The sequence below is a fragment of the Chelmon rostratus genome, chromosome 5, assembly GCF_017976325.1.
Source record: "Chelmon rostratus isolate fCheRos1 chromosome 5, fCheRos1.pri, whole genome shotgun sequence".
Lineage (NCBI taxonomy): Eukaryota > Metazoa > Chordata > Actinopteri > Chaetodontiformes > Chaetodontidae > Chelmon > Chelmon rostratus.
Genome location: NC_055662.1, coordinates 25,236,970 through 25,254,795, shown reverse-complemented (window position 1 = coordinate 25,254,795; position 17,826 = coordinate 25,236,970). Strand labels below are relative to the sequence as shown.

Genomic DNA, 17,826 nt, shown 5'->3' with positions numbered 1-17,826 from the left:
ACACACGTTGGACAAACATGAAGGAAACGAGTCTGACCACATCCCTTTAGGTTCAGCCTTCAGTCGCTAACGACCACCGTACGATCGGAAAATGGAAGCACAGTCTGAAATTTACTTTCCAGACAAAAATTTATTTGATATTTAGATACAATACGTAGACTTAATGGCACACAAAAAGATTTGACAGAAAGAAAAGGCACAAAATGTCGTACATTCACTACCATGTCCCCTGAATTTCAAAAGCTGATCAGAAACACTTAAAAGCAAGCAGTTCAGAAGTTACACAGTTGTAGATTTCATAAATTAGGATAAGACAGTAGAGCTGCTTTGTGAATACTTCCTCTCCCCCATATCGTGGTCTTGACAGATGGTAAACTATTGATTTAGGTTGTTCTTTTTAGCCACTGGGTCCTCTAGTCAACAGACAGCAGGAATCATTAAGACAGACTTGGAAACATTGATCACACTGAAGAGCAATTGTTTCACTTTTCACTCTTTGAGACAGAAGCATGCGATCCCAGTACAGTAACAAAGACCATGTGGTTGTCTCATATACTGCGAGAGAACAGGCTGCATTACAACCACTTCCAATCATGTTGAAACTGTAATACCCACAGAAAAGGATATGGTAGAGTGAAAGGAAGTCAACTGCTTGAGGCAACTGATGAGTAACAGTATCAAAAAGATCCTTGTGTCGTATTGTTCGCCTGAGAAGATTTAGTTATGAAAGATGTTGCCTCAAACAACTGCCTCCATATTTTCCTATATCACCATTGCTGAACTCATGTAAACACAACAGAAATCCATTCACACTCTTTGGACAAGCCAATAACCCATTACTGAGGAAGTGATCACATTCCCTCATACAGTTTACTGAAAATAAAAACATTAGGATCTTTGAACCCGGAGTATTGAATTACATCTACGTCTTGAAAAGGAAAATATGGAAAATAGGTCTCTAAAAACAAACCCCCCCAATTCCTGTTGCACAATTTAAGACACTGACACACGACAAAAAAAACACAAAAACTCAAACGAGGAAGCCACTTGTACTGTAGATGTATGTAACACTAGTGAGTAACACTGCAGGCCAGTGCCACATGATTCTGAAGCCTAAGGCGAGAAAGTGCACTATGGAGTTGAAAAGTCATTAATATGGCAAATCCATCAAACGGCTGATCTGAGGCAAAGATGGAAATCTGCAGCCCTTCGCAGGAACAACACTGTACAGCCTGTTCCGGCTGCAACTTACACGTTTTTGCTTGCTGAACGAATTGCACTTGCTCAGGCACTCTGACGCGTATCAGGAAACATAAAAGGAACCACATGCAAAGAAAACGGAGAGTCATCACAAACAACTTTGCTCGTAAAGCTGTCTACCGTCATTTAGTCCGAACAAGTAGCAGCTAATGGCTAGTGCTAACTGTTAGGTGTCGGGAAAATTGCCAGTCAGAAACAAGGGAGGTAGCTAGAGCGAGAGCTGGCAGCAGAGGTACGATAGGTATAATAGGTCCAGACATTAAGGCGAGCAGTGTGTGGTGCTGGTGTCGACTGGGCACTGGTAAGGCTGTTATGAATCTGTAAACACACCTAAAGTGCACAGAAGAAGAGGCCTTTAGAAACCGTCTACCTCAGAGGACCAGATGAGTGAGGCAGGCCTCTGGGGTGGGCTGGGTGAGGTGGGGCGAGCAGTGCGGCGCAGTTTGGCTTGTGACAGCGGCTGTAGGGGTGTAGCACCATCTGTGGCTGTTTTTCAGTGCAGTTTTTCTCCGGGGACATCTGTTAGGGAGGTGAATGCTGTTTTGCATGTTATGTGTGAATGTCTTCAGAATAGGGAGTGTGTGGATGGATGAAAGAGGGGGGAGAAAAAAAAAAATTAGTGAGAGCTGTAAACACCAAAGTAACATCAGTTAGCTGAACAAGCTTGCATGGATCTGCCCAGCTCGAGCTTTTAAGAGATCAGTCACCGCAAAGGCATCCACACCTGTGGGTGCGTGCGCGTGTGAGAATGATTTCACATGTTTATCCTCATGTGCACAATGTATATGTGGCACATGCACTTGTGTGTGGGGTTTCTATTAAATCTGTATGAGCGAGAGTGAATACCTGTACGGGCATGATTGTCAGTCTTAATAAGATGCAGTGCTTTGGGTAAGGTGGGGTCATGGGGGAAGGATTACAATGGGCCAAGGCGCCAAGGCTGTTAGTAATCTCTTAATGGAGGCTGTGGCAGGAAGGAACATGAGTATGACAAACAGACAGACTCATGCCAGGGAATGCAAACCACAGAGCCACAGTGTGTACAGTTAAAACCGAGGAGGAGACAAAGGGAGGTCAGACGAGGCATCTTGAGAGGAATATTTTGGAGATAACATTAACAAAAAGGAAAATCAAAATAATAGAGTAAATATTTGGTCCAACACCTGCCACTGTGGAATCGAGCCAATGAATTTGCTTAAAAAAAAAAACAAAAACAAAACACAAACATCTCTCTCCTGCAGGCAGCTCCTCTTCATATCTCTCCAGAAGGCTAGGTCTTGTCAATGACATGATGCTGATAGCTGGCCTCCCTCTGCCCAGGAGATCAAAATTAACCAGAGTCTTATCAGCTAGAATCATGTTGGTTTCTAGAAATCAATTCCTCAGTGTATAGAATGTCTATGATTGGGTGCAAGTCAGGGATCGGCTCTATTGATTGCAGGTAGCAGAGCTCCCTCCTCCACAGCCTCAATCACTTCAGGTAAAAAGTGGCACCAAAGAGCCCTCGGAACAGCCTCCATCGCTGCCGTCATCATGGGTGTTTAAAATCCTTCGCCTTTTCATTCGTCTGCAGCACTGGTTCCCCGTATTTCACCCTGTTTGCGCAGCTGTGGGGAAACGGAGGAAAATAAACAGCACGTTAGAGTTATGTAAGCTAAACAGGTGAGAGCAGGTTTAGTGGATGCTTGCACTCAGTGGAACCCTTCATGAACGGGTGCTGGTTCGTTTTTATTCCTTCTGGTCGACTTCGGGTTTTACTCCTTCCATCATAAATAAAATACAGAAAATTTCCTTTTGCAATCTAATCTTTAGCCTTTCCTTAAAAATCTGCTCCAACAATCCTTATCAAGCTCCTTGTTTGTCTTCTAGGCAGATAAAAGCATCACTTTCAAATTCCTCCACCCTGAGGCTGATGGCTTTGGAAAGTCAATTAGTGTTAGAATCTGATAGCCGAACACCTTAATGGAACAGTTCAGACTAACAGTGGCTGTAAACAGAGGAATAGACAGATCTGATGAAATGGCACGAGGATTCACCCTCCCACTCCTCCATCCCTTTTCCCCATCCTCCCTCCCTTTTTTCTCAATCACAGCACAGACTTCTTCTCAACTGCAGAATTCCATTTGTATGTTAATGAGGAAAAGGAGCCATCTTGAAGACACCCCCCACCCACCCCCTCGATTCTTGCCCTTTCCTTCTCTCATGCTCCCCACTTCTACACCGACAGCACCCGGCCAGTATACGCACAAAAAAAGTGTTGTGGACCAGGACGCCGGTGCAGTCATGGCATGAACCTGAATGACAATATCCGCACGTAGGTGTTGGCCGCCACCACGCCGTGTTGTCCCACATAGTCCAACTGTGACCCTGCTGACCCTTGAGCCAGCGGTTCAGGCCTCATCGGCCTCCCCACCACAGCCCTCTTTGATGGCACCCGCCTGTTTACTTACTCCAAGGGAAAATGGGAAACACATGCTGAATTGGGCGAGATGTGTGTGTATGCGTGTGTGTGTGTGTGTTTTTGAGGGGGGTGTTAAGCACAAAATGCTGTATGCTGGTAGTAAGCCAGGAATGTTTGAGTCTGGCCCGCTTTGGCCAGTCCAGCCTGGATTCCTCCTTTTTTCTCCTTGTACGGCCAAGAGCTCCCAGACTGATATTTAGAGGAGTTCCAAGAGCAAACCGGTGGTAAGGTTTTACAGAGAATGTGATTCACAGAAATTAAAGCCTGTGATTTAGAAGAGGACTGTTTTTCTTCTCTGCCTGGTGTTCCTCTACGGGGAGGCTCTGGATTGCAGGTACTAGTCGTGAGCGGGCCTTCTGTGTATGTTTTTAACTGCTGGCCACCTCTTAAAAAAATAGCATGTGTGATTCTGAGAAAAGTTTGCGCAGATGTCTGGAATATACAACAGGACAAAGCACTTGCATACACAAATGTGCACATACACAACATGCACTCATGCAAACTGTGGTACATTTTCACCGGGTCAGCAAACAGCCAGCGACCTAGCACATACGTCATATTTCTCTGGAAATCTGGTGTTATTGATTAACTACCTCAGAGTGAGCTATGGAGTCGCATGTGAAAGCATACACACGTGCACAATTAGACATAGTGGACTAAAAGCCCTTTCACAACCCCAAACAGTACGGCGTGAACAGCCGTGCACCAGTGCAGAAAACCACAGTGAGCAGAAGAGGCAAGTGAGACACTGGCCTCTACCAGTGAGCACTTACACAGCAGCGCTCAGACCTACACACGGCCTGGCTACTCGTCTGCAGCCTTTGTACCACGCACAGAGCCCTTCTTACGCATCTAGACAAAAATGAAAATGCAGTAAAATCACAGAAAGAGGGATTAGGAGGACTGAGGGCAGCTCACATGGCATGGAGGCTGTACAGACGGTGGAAACAATTTTCCTTGCAAAAGGACAAATCAATCTAAACCTAATCTATACTAGACTGGGTAACCATGGAAAAAGTTTCATAAAATGTTGAGTTTGTTTCTTTCAGTTGCTAATTATTCATCCCAAAATTTCTTCTGAAGTACAATCAGAGTAAAGGAAGTCACTTGTACCGCAACATGTCAACAGAAAAAAAAGCATGTCAAATTGTTAGTTTGTGGGAAGCCCGAGATACAGTGATGTTAATCTGGAAATTGGTAGATGTCGATATCAAAATCCTTTTGTTCCATGTCAATACTGTGAATACTCCATATTTCATCAGTGCAGTCGTTATCAGGATATGAAAGCAGACAAAAGCCCACCATAAATGTTTTAGACCAAAAATCCACTTTCTGCTTTACACCAAAATGTTTTCACTCGGGTTGAAAAGTACAAAAATAATAAAAAGAAATACTGACAAATCTTATTGGCAGTACAAGCATTGCAAATGCAAAGTAATGGTTTTAACATATTTCAAATATTTCAAAAGATTAGAAGATACATTTTCAATTTACTATGAGGATCATGGGGAAAATGGCAAAAATGAATATTCAGACTATAAAATGGCAAAAGAAACAAGTTAAGAAATCAATTGGTGAAAAGAAAACAGATTTGATCCTCATACTCAAGGGCATTTGAGTTCATTTATATGGCGATAAAAGGTAAATCCATTTCAGGACGTATAACACAACCTAACTTCTTCCTGCTTTATCACACTAGGATGCTGCTTGTCTGTTCAACAACTCCAATGTCTCGTGAGCGGAAGACAGCAGCTTCACCAGGAAAAAAATAGACTGGTGCTGCATCTGAAGCTTGAGCATTGAGTATTAGACTGTAATGCAGGAGACTGGACACTCTAAAGGTTGGAGACAGTTCTGTGCACAAAGCACATTGAGAGATATGTACATATTCACAAGATAAACCTTTAATTCTACATTTTTACAGACACCTTTTTTTGAAGGGATGAGCACAAGTCCAGCATGACTCCATCATAGCCATGACAGTACACCGGCCATGAATATTTTTGACTGTTGTTGACAAGCGTCATTCGGTAAATTGTCATTAGTTGACACTGTTTGAGTTGTCCTTGTTATGACAACTTGACGTTCACCAAGACAGCACGACAGCCACACCCCGTCCGGGCAGAGTCAGCTAATAGGACTGCTAGCTGCATGGTTAACTGAGCTAGCTAGCTAACGGCAGCTGCAGTTAGCTTTACTTGTTATTAAAGTAACAGCTATCCATCTATCAGGAAACTTCATAAACGACAGAGAGTTGAGGCAGAGTAGCCTGAGGACATCAGAGGGAAAAACAGAAAATATTTTCTAATAAAATACGATACAGATCAGAGCCCTGGAGCTGCTGTGAATCAACCCGGCACAACCGTGGTGAAAAAGTGAATGGCACACCCAAACTGTACGGAGTTAAGCTGCAAAAAACACTGATTCTTGCATAATGTTGCTTTAAGGTATTTAGGAGCATTTGACAGTCTAATAATATTTAATGATATTTTAATGAAAAGTCCAAATTGTACCACTGTACTCGCAGTCAAGGAAATCATTCATGACACAATAACAGTGGTGTCATGACAGCCAATACGAAAACCCAACCACATGACAGGTTAATACACATAAAGCTAAACAGTTTGATAATTAGGCCTGCTATGGGGTGTTTATGGTGTCTTAGTTAACGTCAAGTTGTCATAACAAATACACCTCAAATAATGTCAGCTTTGCATTAAAAAATATAATCGACTGAATGACACTTAATGAGAGCAGTCATTAAAACTCTTTCATATTCATGACAGGTTTTATGTTATGGTTATGACTGTTGTCAACAAAGCATTAACCATTTATACTTGATGCACTCACCTCGTCGAGCTCCTTCTGTGTCTCTGCCTCCATCCGCCGGATATCATCCATAGTCAGCTCCACCCACTTATCAATCCAACAGAAGAGCTGCCGGTGGAAGTTAGTGAAGATCCTCTTCTCTTGCTGAGGGGGACAGTGGTAGTCTTGATTAGATCTGGGCAATATGGTTGAAATCAATCACTATAGCAGAGTATTTGTCTTTTTAATTTGGCTTCGCTTTGCTGGTATCATTGTTTATGGTTTACTGTATTGTGACCAACTGCTTTTGATGTTTTGATATTGTTTTTTTTTTTGCTATTAATTTTTTTTTATCTGATCTTGTGTTCTTGAGCACCGGCATCTTTGCATGAAGGGTGCTATAAAAATAAAACTGCTATTCTTATCATTCTTTTTATTATTATTTAAAAGCACATTCATAATGTGTACAATGCACATAAAAATCATAATAATCACGCTAATGTCTAATGCATTGAATTGTGTTGCACTGGCATATATCAAGCAACTTACAATTCGCATTTTATCATTAAACATTTGTAAAAGAAAAACACAGTACCTTCCTGTCATAATGATACATTTGCACTAGAATTAAAAAAAAAAAAATCAATAGCTATGAATTATCACCCAGAGTTGGTTTTGGTTAATCAGACAGTCAAGAAGCAGAGTGTTGCTTCTGCAAGCTGGAAGAGCCTGAATACAACTGGAGACAGCTGATTGTGCCATTCTAACCTCATGGATGAGGTTCTCCACTTTAGTCTGCAGGCCCCACCACTTGAACTTGACTGTGACCAGTTTGTAGGCACACATCCTTGGGCAGTCGGTCTTACTAACCAGCTCTTTCTGTTAGAAGAAGAACAGCAAAAGAACGACAAAGACTTACAACCCATCACTTTTTAAAGCGCAGTATCAGAATAAATAACGTAGCAAAAACTTGACAGAAACTTTCCAGTGAGAGAATAATCGTAAAAACAGCAGAGGGCTGAGAGAATATTATTTTAGACTAATCTTGACGGCATTCAAAGCTCAAAAAATCATTAATACATAATGCTTTGGGTATGGAGCTTGCTGAAATAATTATCAATATGAAGATGTGCTGTGCACAGATAAAAGTGCCCTAATCTGCAACACACTTTCTAAATCCATCCGCTGCTTGCACTCTGCCTCCCTCAGAAGAAGAGAAGAAAAGGAGGAAGGGGGGGGTTGGGGCAGAGCAAAGTGGATAAACTCCAGATGAAGGGACCATTTCTCTGCCTCCGCCCTGACAGCGACACCGTTCCCGACAGGCATGCCTTTGTGGCCACGGAAGGCAGATAAAACGGTACTCGTGAAGCGATAAGGGCGTCGCGGTGCAAAGCCGGTTACATTATTAACACCTAGGACCTGCTCGCCCCCAGAACACACATACTCTCCCTCCGAGAACACCTGTTTAATTAATCACTTCATTCTGGCTCGGCATTCCAAGAGAAAATGCCACAGACCCGCCTCAATCACCCTCATCCCACTGCCGTTTGATGCCGCGATCATGGAGGAAAGCGAGAGAGGGGAAATGAGAAACATTTCTAAATTTGCAGTGGGTTTAGAAAAGTTGTCATCGCTAAAGGAGAACTTCACATGAAACGGATTCTACATCAAAACACTTACGGTGACATTTCTTCTCTCCCTCTCTGTGCCCCACTCAAAGGAGCAGAAGTTTTCAGAAATACAAAGGGTACCGATATGCAAGCATGTGTGCATGCAGAGATAGACAAGAGTTTTATTGCTCTGAGAAGCTGGCAGAAATTGTGCCTCTGTTGTCACATAACTACTTTTTTTTTTTTTCCACCTTTTCAAAAACAGTCTTTTTCCATGTCCACAGCGGACGGGAAAGTGATCTAATTAAAAACACAAAATAAAAAGTTGTGCTTCTTTATTCATACTTTTTAAAGCTGTTTGGCTGCCTTTGTTCTGTGAGAATTCTTGAAGCAGAGGAAAGTTTCCCATGGTGAACTTTGAGGACTCCACAGCAGAATAGAAATCCTCAGTGCTCTAACAGCGAGCAGGACCCGTTTGTGAGGCTGCAGGGTACGGCGGGGTTTAAAGGAGAAGCAACAAAACTCCTGACAAAGTTTCTCTGTGTGGATGAGCTACGTCTTATTGACTGATTACTTACGATCAAAAGTAAATCTATATACAGAATGCAATAGAATCAATGTCCGTTCACAGTCTCTTTCCCATTACTGTTGTCGTCTTCTGACACACAGAGTCTGATAGACAGCGCTCAGAGTAGGACCCTTTTCTGACACGGGGACTAGAAATTTCTATTACATCCAATTAGAGCTGAGAAGGAGGTGATTTGTCTTCATCAAATTGCTGCGCTGTAGTTCTGCAGACCCCACTCTAGCTTTCCTCCAGCCCTGTGCTCTCCTATACTCAGAGCTGTTCTGGTTACTACAGGCAGTGTGGTGCTGGTGTGGAGAAAGAAATCTCTACAAATTAAATAAAAATATAAAAACACAAATTGCAACTAACTTGATGTCAAATGTAGAGATGATAAATTCTTTTCAAGTCTACAGACTTCGACATCAGCTTTGCACATCCTGACAGTGTAATTTCTCTGCATTCTTCTGCTCATGCGCTGTCAAACTGCATAGGGGCAACGATTGAAAAGCATTTTTCCAAGTCCTGCCACAACTTTTTGATTGGATTGAGGTCTGGACTCTGACTCTGCAAATCTAGGACATCAGCAATGTTGTTTTTAGGCATTTCCAGAGTAGCTTTGGCTTTATTTTTGGGGTTGTTGTCTTGCTGGAAAATACATCCTCTCCAAAATAGCGGTTCTCTTGCAGACTGCAGCAGGCTTTCAGTCTTCTGCTGTATTCATTTCTCTCTTATCTTCATAAGCTTTCCAAGACCTGCTGTAGAGGAGCATCTTTAAAGCATGATAGTGTCACCACCTAACACCACACATAAAAAGCTCAATCCCTGGTCCCAGCATCTGAACCGTCTTCCACTATGTTCGAGGGTCTCCTGCATAGTCTGGCACAATGTCACGTGTTTTGTTTTCAGCAGTGGCCTTCTGTTTGTTGTGGGTTACTCCAATAACTGTTTTGTGCATAGTGTCTCCCATTCCAGCCAATGAACCCTGCAGCTTCTTCAGAGTTGGCATTGGCCTCTCTGTGGGGAGGACACTCTGCTCTAGACAGATTTACAGATGTTCCATATTCTTTCCATTTTATTACGACCGACCTTACTTTATTTAGTGCCTTGGAAAGTTTCTGCACACAATCATTTAAGGTCTTGTGAAATCATAGCAGTGAAAAATGTGAGGCTACAGCTGCGGGTCCGGGTCTTGTGTGAATGCCAATGATCAGGTGTATACCCACCCCAAATACTCTGGTACATGGGGTCGAACATGGGCTGAATCTTTGTTTAGTCTCCTTTGACATTAATTGCCATTTGTGTGTGATTGTGATTTATCACAAGAGTATTACCTTCCAGGCTGGCCCAAGGGGTCCTCTGCCAGTCTTAGCTGACTTGAACTTGGCAGGGTCCTCATCTGGCTTGTAGTCCTACAATGAGAACAATTCATATAATTAACACAATGCATAGCACACTATATTTAGTGTCAACAAGCTGAGGTAATCTGGATGACCACTTTAAATGTTTATACATGTATACTGCGAAACCACGAATTAAAGTTTGTCTTAATGTGAGTTTTGTCCCGTTTTGAAAAAAAAAAGTTAATATACAGACAAATTTTATTCTAATTTTCTAAAACAAAGCAAGTTTCATTTCATAATGGCATTCAGTAGGTTGGATTTGTCCTGCACTACTCTTCACCCACTGTGCTCTAAACCAAGCAGCACAGCAGTCACTGCTACTGAAAGGCCAAAGAGTACCACACTCATTCTCTAAAACTCGCCACCCCCCCAGAGATAATGTCATGCAGCAAGACCAGAGAACAACTCAGCTTTAAGTGGGGTGGGGTGGACCATCTATGGGGTGTTGATGCCACCAGAAACATCTGTTTAATTAGAGTGACAATGGTGCCAGTTCATATAAGTGAATGTGCTGCATCTACCTGCATGTGAGCTGATGACAACTTGTGTTGCTGCACTTTCCAAGTGTGTGTGTGTGTGTCTTTGTGTACAGCTGCTCTAACTGCGACAGCACTCCAAACACATAGAAAAATACTGAGAAATACTGAGTGCACATGCCAAGCACATGAGCACATGACAAAGCTGACTTGAGAAAACAGGCCAGAGAAATAGAAATACAAATAAATGAAATGGCTTTCAAATTATCAACAGCTCAAGGGCCCAGCAATTTTAAATAAATCATGATGCGCCTGCAGCTAAAAGCTACTTTTCAGGGCTATCGGCCAACAGGAGGGTGCCAAGCGTGTGGAAAGAGATAGAAACCCCCACCCAACACACACACACAATAATTTGGCTGTTTTAATGCTGAGAGCTCCGTCACTATAACAATACACTGTGCTGCACTAATGAGGTCTGTGAATCGATATGCCGTGGTGCACGAAAAGGACCGACTCCTCAAGTAAGAGTGTGTGTGTTAGAGTGCGAGTGTGTTTGTGTCGTGTGTGTATTTGTCTAGTTCCGGCATACGAAGCACTGTGAGCCTTAATTACACTAACAAACTCATCTGTGCTGGCGGTACGCCCCAGGCCCTGCAGCCATGCCTGAGGCTGAGGGCTGATAGGGTCCTCAGACACAACACACTCCTCCTGCTAGGCAAACACCTCCGCCTCGTTAACCAACCACAGCAAACAAACACGTACACACACACACACACAAACCAATGCTTCTCAGCCAAATAGCCACACACACACACATGCACACACAGAGCCACAGTGAAATGAGGCAATGTGATGTCAAATAACAGCAATAATGTGCAACATCTTCAAATAAGATTTCAGAGATTCCAAATAAAGTATTAAAAACTGATTTTTATATTTTGACATATTACTGAGGCAATCTTAGGGTACTCAAATGGTGTGGGTAGTTTTTGGTGCTGGTGATTATTATTATGTCAAATGGAGAACAAATGTGAGATAATTCACATTTATTCAAAATACAATGAAATTATCAAATGAATCTTCAGTTAACCGTCTAATGTGATTCTTTGCCATCTACTGTCAGCCAAAAACGTATGCACTTCCTGGCATTTCATCTTCTGCTAATACAGTTTACTAAAATACATTTCTAGCCTTGGATCCACTAGTTCCACTGGATATGTAAGAAGTACCTACCTAAGTGTTACTGCTCTGTTCAATGTGTGGGTTCAAAGGCTACAGAAAAATCACTCCACATTGCAAAGTTAACTTTGCTCAGTTTTGTTTCTGTTCTAGCGCAGCAAAAGGTGGATAAATCAGTTGATCAACAGCGAACAACAACTGAAATATCGCTAAATTTGTGAAATAATTTGTCAAATAAAAATGTCTTTCATTTGTAGATTCAAATTATTATATATAAAACAGTTAGGGTTTTTTAAATGTTGTTGTGCGGGGGGGGAAAGCAATTGAAGGACATTTTCTTAAGCTCTGTGAATTTCTGATGAGCTTTATTCTTTGTTTTCTGAGATACAGATGACAAAACAAAAATAGTTAAACATCAATAAAGGCTGATCTTTTGAAAACACATTATTTTAAAATGGGACAATATTTATGTTGATTAGTAATTCGGTTCCTATATATATTTTGATACTCCAAAATTTCTTATTGTTGCAGCTATACTTCTGAAATTAACCAAAATGAAGAAGTTCCTGAGTCTGTAAAGAAAATCACTTTTTAAATAAATGCCCAAAAGTAAATGAAATGCAAAGACTATAACACCAATTTGAAGATTCCTTATGAAAAGTGAACTGGGTTTGGCAGACAGCTTGTTAATGATCAGGCTTGTCCACATGAAGGCGCCAAACTGTGTTTCTATCTTGAACTGCAAATGTGCCAAAAGAGTTTCTACTTACAGCAGCGGACACTTGACTTCTGTCTGCAATGTCAATGGGCACGACAGTTACATTCTGCCACGTGGAACTGTCTAGTTTGTGCACCTGAACAAACAAACAATAACTGTCAGAAATGCACACAAACTCAAATTTGATGTTCAAACTGGATATATGCTTGATAAAATCCACAGATACTCACATTTTCTTGTGTTCCAAGGTCCGGTTTGTGCCATGTCTCAATTTGAATGAAGAAATCATCTTTCATGTATTCATTCTAAAGAGGAGAGCCCAAAAGGATATTACAGAACTGTATGTACACAGTAAATTGAGTATTCTAAAACACCTTAAATGTACTTGAAGGAATATTTTGATAATTGTAGAAATACAACAAAATAAAAGCCATTTAAAGGCACCTACCGTCACAACTGAATCAAAGTCAAGCATGAGGAGAGAGGAAAAAGAACAAAACAAAATTACATATAACATAAAACTAAGATAAGTGTGTTTAACAATGTAGAAGTGTAAGGTTTCAGACTGAAGCAAAGGTAAAGTGATATGGGGAGGGGGACTCACCGGTTCTGCAGTAGGGATAGGCATTCCAGGCTTTTTCATGGAATACAAGGGAGCCCTCAGGGGCAAGTATCTTGACATACCTTGGGACTTTACTATTGGGGGGGGTGGTAGATTTAAGTGGGGAAAGACAGAGGGAAGACATACTCCATCAGAGGTTCATCAACATGGAACGCTCCACAACAAAACTAAGACAACGCTGCCACTGCCTGGTAGCATGGTGCTATTACACGATAAGAAGGCAGTTACTGGCTCAGATGACGTGACTGAAAAGGGAACATACCTCTTGAGGTGGTAGATTTTGTGTGTATACTGTCCTTTCTCGCCATCTTTTTCATAGGGCTCATTCTTGAGTACCTCAATGCCCTCACCACCACCAGTCTCATTTTTACTAGCTTCAGCCACAGAGAACAGCTGTCCCACTTGGTACTGTAACATAAAAAACACAACCGCAACACAAAAACGCATCAGTCACTCACAGAACCTCCAGAAAATAAACTGACTTTATAAACTTTTGAGCTGGCTTTGGTTGCATGCAGGTAAACAGAGGAGCAAATGAGGCTGAAAATATTGGCTAAAATGCGGCCACAGCTATTATCTGACAACAATTTACCTTTTTGTTTTTGATTATCTGCATTCATGTGCAGATATTAGGCAAATGTAATCTGGAACACTTCCTATTAATATTAATTGGACTGTAAACAGTGACCGACGCACAGAAGAGCAAGTCTTGGCCCAGATATCCGCCAGCTATACCAATAGCTCAGAAACATTGGCCCTTGCCCCACGACGCTAAACTGTCATCAGATGTTAGCAGATTGGTTCTGAGATTGCTGTCCTGCTGTCACTCTTGCAGATTTATATAACATGCCACCCTACATGCTGCTGGCCAAATGAACTGGTGTATTACGATGTTTGAACGACAGACGGTGCAACAAAAGGGTGGATGTTATGTATATTTTAGCTACCAGAGCTCTTACTCGTGTTTCTCCCCTTGAGAGAACACTTTTTTTAAAACTATGTGGAATGAGCTTTAAAATGCACCACAAATTGCCAAGAGATTTTATCACCATATAAAAAAAAGGCAGCAGTGTGAGGGTCTGGGATTGATGACATAAATCTTTACAAACACAGGGAACAAATCTCGCTCTTGTAAAACATTCACAAGAATTACAAATTGTGCTTTTTGGGATAAGACTGCATTGCCCTAACTTGTAACCAGAAGCAGAAACACTGGAGATGATAAGATAGTGGTGCACTCATTAATCACCGAATTTACCCTTAAGATAACGCATTTATTTAAGAGAGGGGCATTTTAGAGCCTTGTTGTAATTAATATAAACCAACACTCTGTGGCACATTTTAAGTCCAAATAAGAGATTAATTCTACTGCATGAGAGACAGAAACAGAAAGAATTAATTGGAGAACAAGTGTAAAAGGTCTGTCAATACTATAGTGGAACTGGACTGAACCAGTTCATTCATATGCATTTCTTTATTTAAAAGTGACTGTTGACCAGTTTGAAGTCTGCAAGGGAAATGCAGGAGAGAAAAAAGGCAAGTATTTCACATCCTCTGTGTTTACTGGCATAGATGGCTCCTGTCACTACACTTGAGCTGTTTGTCATTTATAGTGAGGAAGGACAGGTGAAAAGGACAAGAAATTAGGTAGAACTCAGAAGCTCTAAAATAAAAATAAAAATACAGTAATTTACAACAAGACTCATTTTATCAATATAATAATGGAAGACTAAAACTGGTTACTCACCTCCTCAACACTACAGGGTAAAACCACACGGCTGCAAGAGAGAGAGAGAGAGAAGTGTGGCAACATTAACACAACATACACACATACACAACAAGTCACTGCTCAATAACCCACAAGCACTGCGATTGCATTTAAAGTGAAGAACAAGTTCAAGCATAACTAACATTAGCTCGAAAAATTCCTTTAAACTGAAGGAAGGTGCAGGAACATATGATTCAATTCAATCTACTTAGCAAAATGTATGAAACATTCAAAAATTAATCATAACTCCACATATGAAGCCACATGAACCACTGCAGAAGAAACAGTAATGCCACAGCCACACATGCACCATCATCATTACATTAGAAATTAACTCAACAATGCACAGTAACCTTCTCACTGCAAAAGAACAGGAAAGTGGTTGTGGTCTCTCTTCCTGAGATAAAAAAAATATTACAGCCCAGTCTGACACACTGCTGACTTCAGCAAGATGAGAGGAACCCATCACTAGACCAGAAGAGGAATAGATAGAGCTGAGAAAAGCTGAGATTCGATATGGTCAAGAGATGACAAAAACTCAGAGAAGTGAGCAATTTTGGGCCAGCAATGCTGCAAATAGAAAGTGCTGCACAGACCAGAGCTGTTTGAAGAAGAAAAAATAAGTATTCATTACATAAGATATCCACACTTTCAAGACAGATTTTCTTTTTGTAAGGTAAAAGTAACTTCGTTCTTCATGTCTCAACAGACTTGCACTTCAGGGTGTGGTATGCTTTGCCCAAACCAATTGCATCACTTATCCTGGTGAGCATTAAAGTTCAGTCTGTGACCACTAACCACACAGTGCAAGAAAAAAAGAAAAAAAGCAGGCAGATAAAGTTCACTCAAAGCATACATCGAAAACAAGACTGAATTCTACCCCAGCTTATTAACATGTGGGGCAGCATTTTTTTAATCATCATTACTTCTGACTGCACTTTTGCTGCTCATGTGCTCGTCAGTGTTGATGACCTGTGACAAACCCATAACGATGACGATTTGCATTTTGTCCAGAATTAACAGTTTTATAAACTTGTGTTGAAATGAGGTTAATCTTTATGATGACACCCAGTGACGGGTGGCATTTGCTACAGCAGTGTGCAGCACACTACATGGATGTGGGTGCAGGTTTATTTTGTTTTATTTCAAATGATTTCTCAGGGACAGTGCATATTACTGTCAATATGCCAGAGTTAGCCACAAGGCTACTTATCACCTGAAGTCCCTGGCCAGATATGACATTAACCTAAAACCAGCCTAAGATAAAAAACAAAAAAACAAACATATTTAAAGCAATAATTATGATTTAAAGCCTGTGAAATAGACAGTAGACACCATCTGCCTTCAATAAGTAAGTAAATATCTTGCATTAGAGCAAGTTATGCTAATTTCTGTTTACCCCTCAGGCACTTTGATGGGATTGAGGCCATGCAGTGCTGAAGTGCGTGTGTATTTTCAAATTTGCAAGTAATCCAGTGAAACACTTATGGAATTAGACTGTGGTTAAGACAGTTTTCTAACTCTAATCTCTATCTTGCTGGAGTTTCTGAATTTCTGTGGAATGCAGAATTAAAGCCAGAATCCTGGTCCATCGATCCATGTTTGCACTCCTGATATGCACCTGAACAACAGGGCGTTCGGGGGTAAATTCATGGTCTTCAGTGCTAATTAGGTCTGGACCAGTCACTCAATTGTGAGTACAAATAAGTGGCTGCAATATGCATAAATACAGGACTTATATGGGCTGGACACTAATCTTTCTAACACTCAGCCAAACAAAATGAAAGGCATTAAACAAAGGTGGGAGTTGTTTTAAACCTTTGCTGATGTGCTTAACAAAGTCTGCTGGTATTTGTCTACATTACACTCGAGCGTTCAAGCTCATTGCTGACACTTTAATTGTTAAACAGCTCCAATTCGTTCCTTGGTGGAATCAAAGTTTAAAACTAGCATCGTTAAAGATTCATAGCTATCAAGCTAACATTAGCTAGATTGTTGTTTCTGTGTCAGATTGCGACGAGTTTACAGCCGCTTGCCTTGTTTTCTTAACCGAAAATGGCTTTAATATCAACATCATGAGTATATTTTGATCTAACTTCATGACTCAGAGAGCTAACATCACTCTTGCTAGCTAGCGTAAACTAATCACTACTGCCGCTAGCAAGCTTGGTTTGACACTGAAGACAGAAAAAAAACAACGAATTCGCCTTTTACTCAAAGCTTCTTATCTTGGTTAAGATTAGCTGGCGCCGCCACGAGTTTATGTGTCAATGTTGCTAAGATAACATTAGCAACGCGAGGTGATTTCCCATTCGTGTTATACAGTCAGGTTGACTAGCATTAGCAAGTCGTTGAGTTAAGTCGAAGCACACTTTACAGTTTCAAAACACAAATAGCGGAACTCTCATCTTTTCGACGCATAACACAAACCATGGACAGAAATGTTGAGAAGCCAGCTGTTGGATGTGGACATACGAGAAACTGTAGAACAACAGCAGCTGTCACGCAGCGCTATCCCGCTGTCAAAGCCGGCAACTTAGGCCTGACCAGCTCTTAAGCAATCCCACCCTTCCCTCGTGTGCCGGACACAGACACCGAGGCAAGATGAAAAGTTTTCACTAGTGTCCTATCAACGAAAAAACTGCCCAGAATAACCGAAGCCGCGAATAACGTACGCACTGGCTTCAACTTTTTCAAAAACAGAAGAGTTTAGACAGAAACGTTGCACTTACTACTCCTTGATGAGAACCATGGTCGCGCGTTCCTCTCTGTGCCACCGCTCCTGCCCAGCCCCAGTTACCGTTGATTGCTGATGACGTCTTGAGCTGCTGGGGGCGGTGCTCAGTCCCTCCCTCGAGAGCGGTGATTGGCAGAACGAGGCACGCTAATTGGTATCAACCAATAAAATCTCTTTCTGGCGGATTTGATCCCGCCTCTAGTACATATGGTTTCGTCA

General features: G+C 41.5%; 1 protein-coding gene across 1 annotated transcript; it reads right to left on the bottom strand.

The window, feature by feature from the left end:
- Positions 1 to 116: 116 nt before the first annotated feature.
- LOC121606786 (phosphatidylinositol transfer protein beta isoform-like) lies at positions 117 to 17,657 on the bottom strand. The gene is made up of 11 exons (XM_041937323.1): positions 17,603 to 17,657; positions 14,850 to 14,880; positions 13,365 to 13,510; positions 13,085 to 13,176; positions 12,929 to 12,936; positions 12,711 to 12,785; positions 12,533 to 12,616; positions 10,039 to 10,116; positions 7,298 to 7,408; positions 6,572 to 6,694; positions 117 to 2,867 (listed from the first exon to the last, which is right to left on the bottom strand). Exons 1-11 carry the CDS (start codon positions 17,620 to 17,622, stop codon positions 2,820 to 2,822), a joined length of 816 nt encoding a protein of 271 aa, XP_041793257.1. The 5' UTR covers positions 17,623 to 17,657; the 3' UTR covers positions 117 to 2,819.
- Positions 17,658 to 17,826: the final 169 nt, after the last annotated feature.

Coding starts and splice junctions, on each gene's coding strand:
- LOC121606786 (XM_041937323.1), bottom strand. CDS start 17,622: ATGGTTCTCATCAAGGAGTA. Junction 12,617..12,710: donor ACCTTGGAACACAAGAAAAT/GTGAGTATCTGT, acceptor TTGTTTGTTCAG/GTGCACAAACTAGACAGTTC. Junction 10,117..12,532: donor GAAGTCAAGTGTCCGCTGCT/GTAAGTAGAAAC, acceptor TTCTCATTGTAG/GACTACAAGCCAGATGAGGA.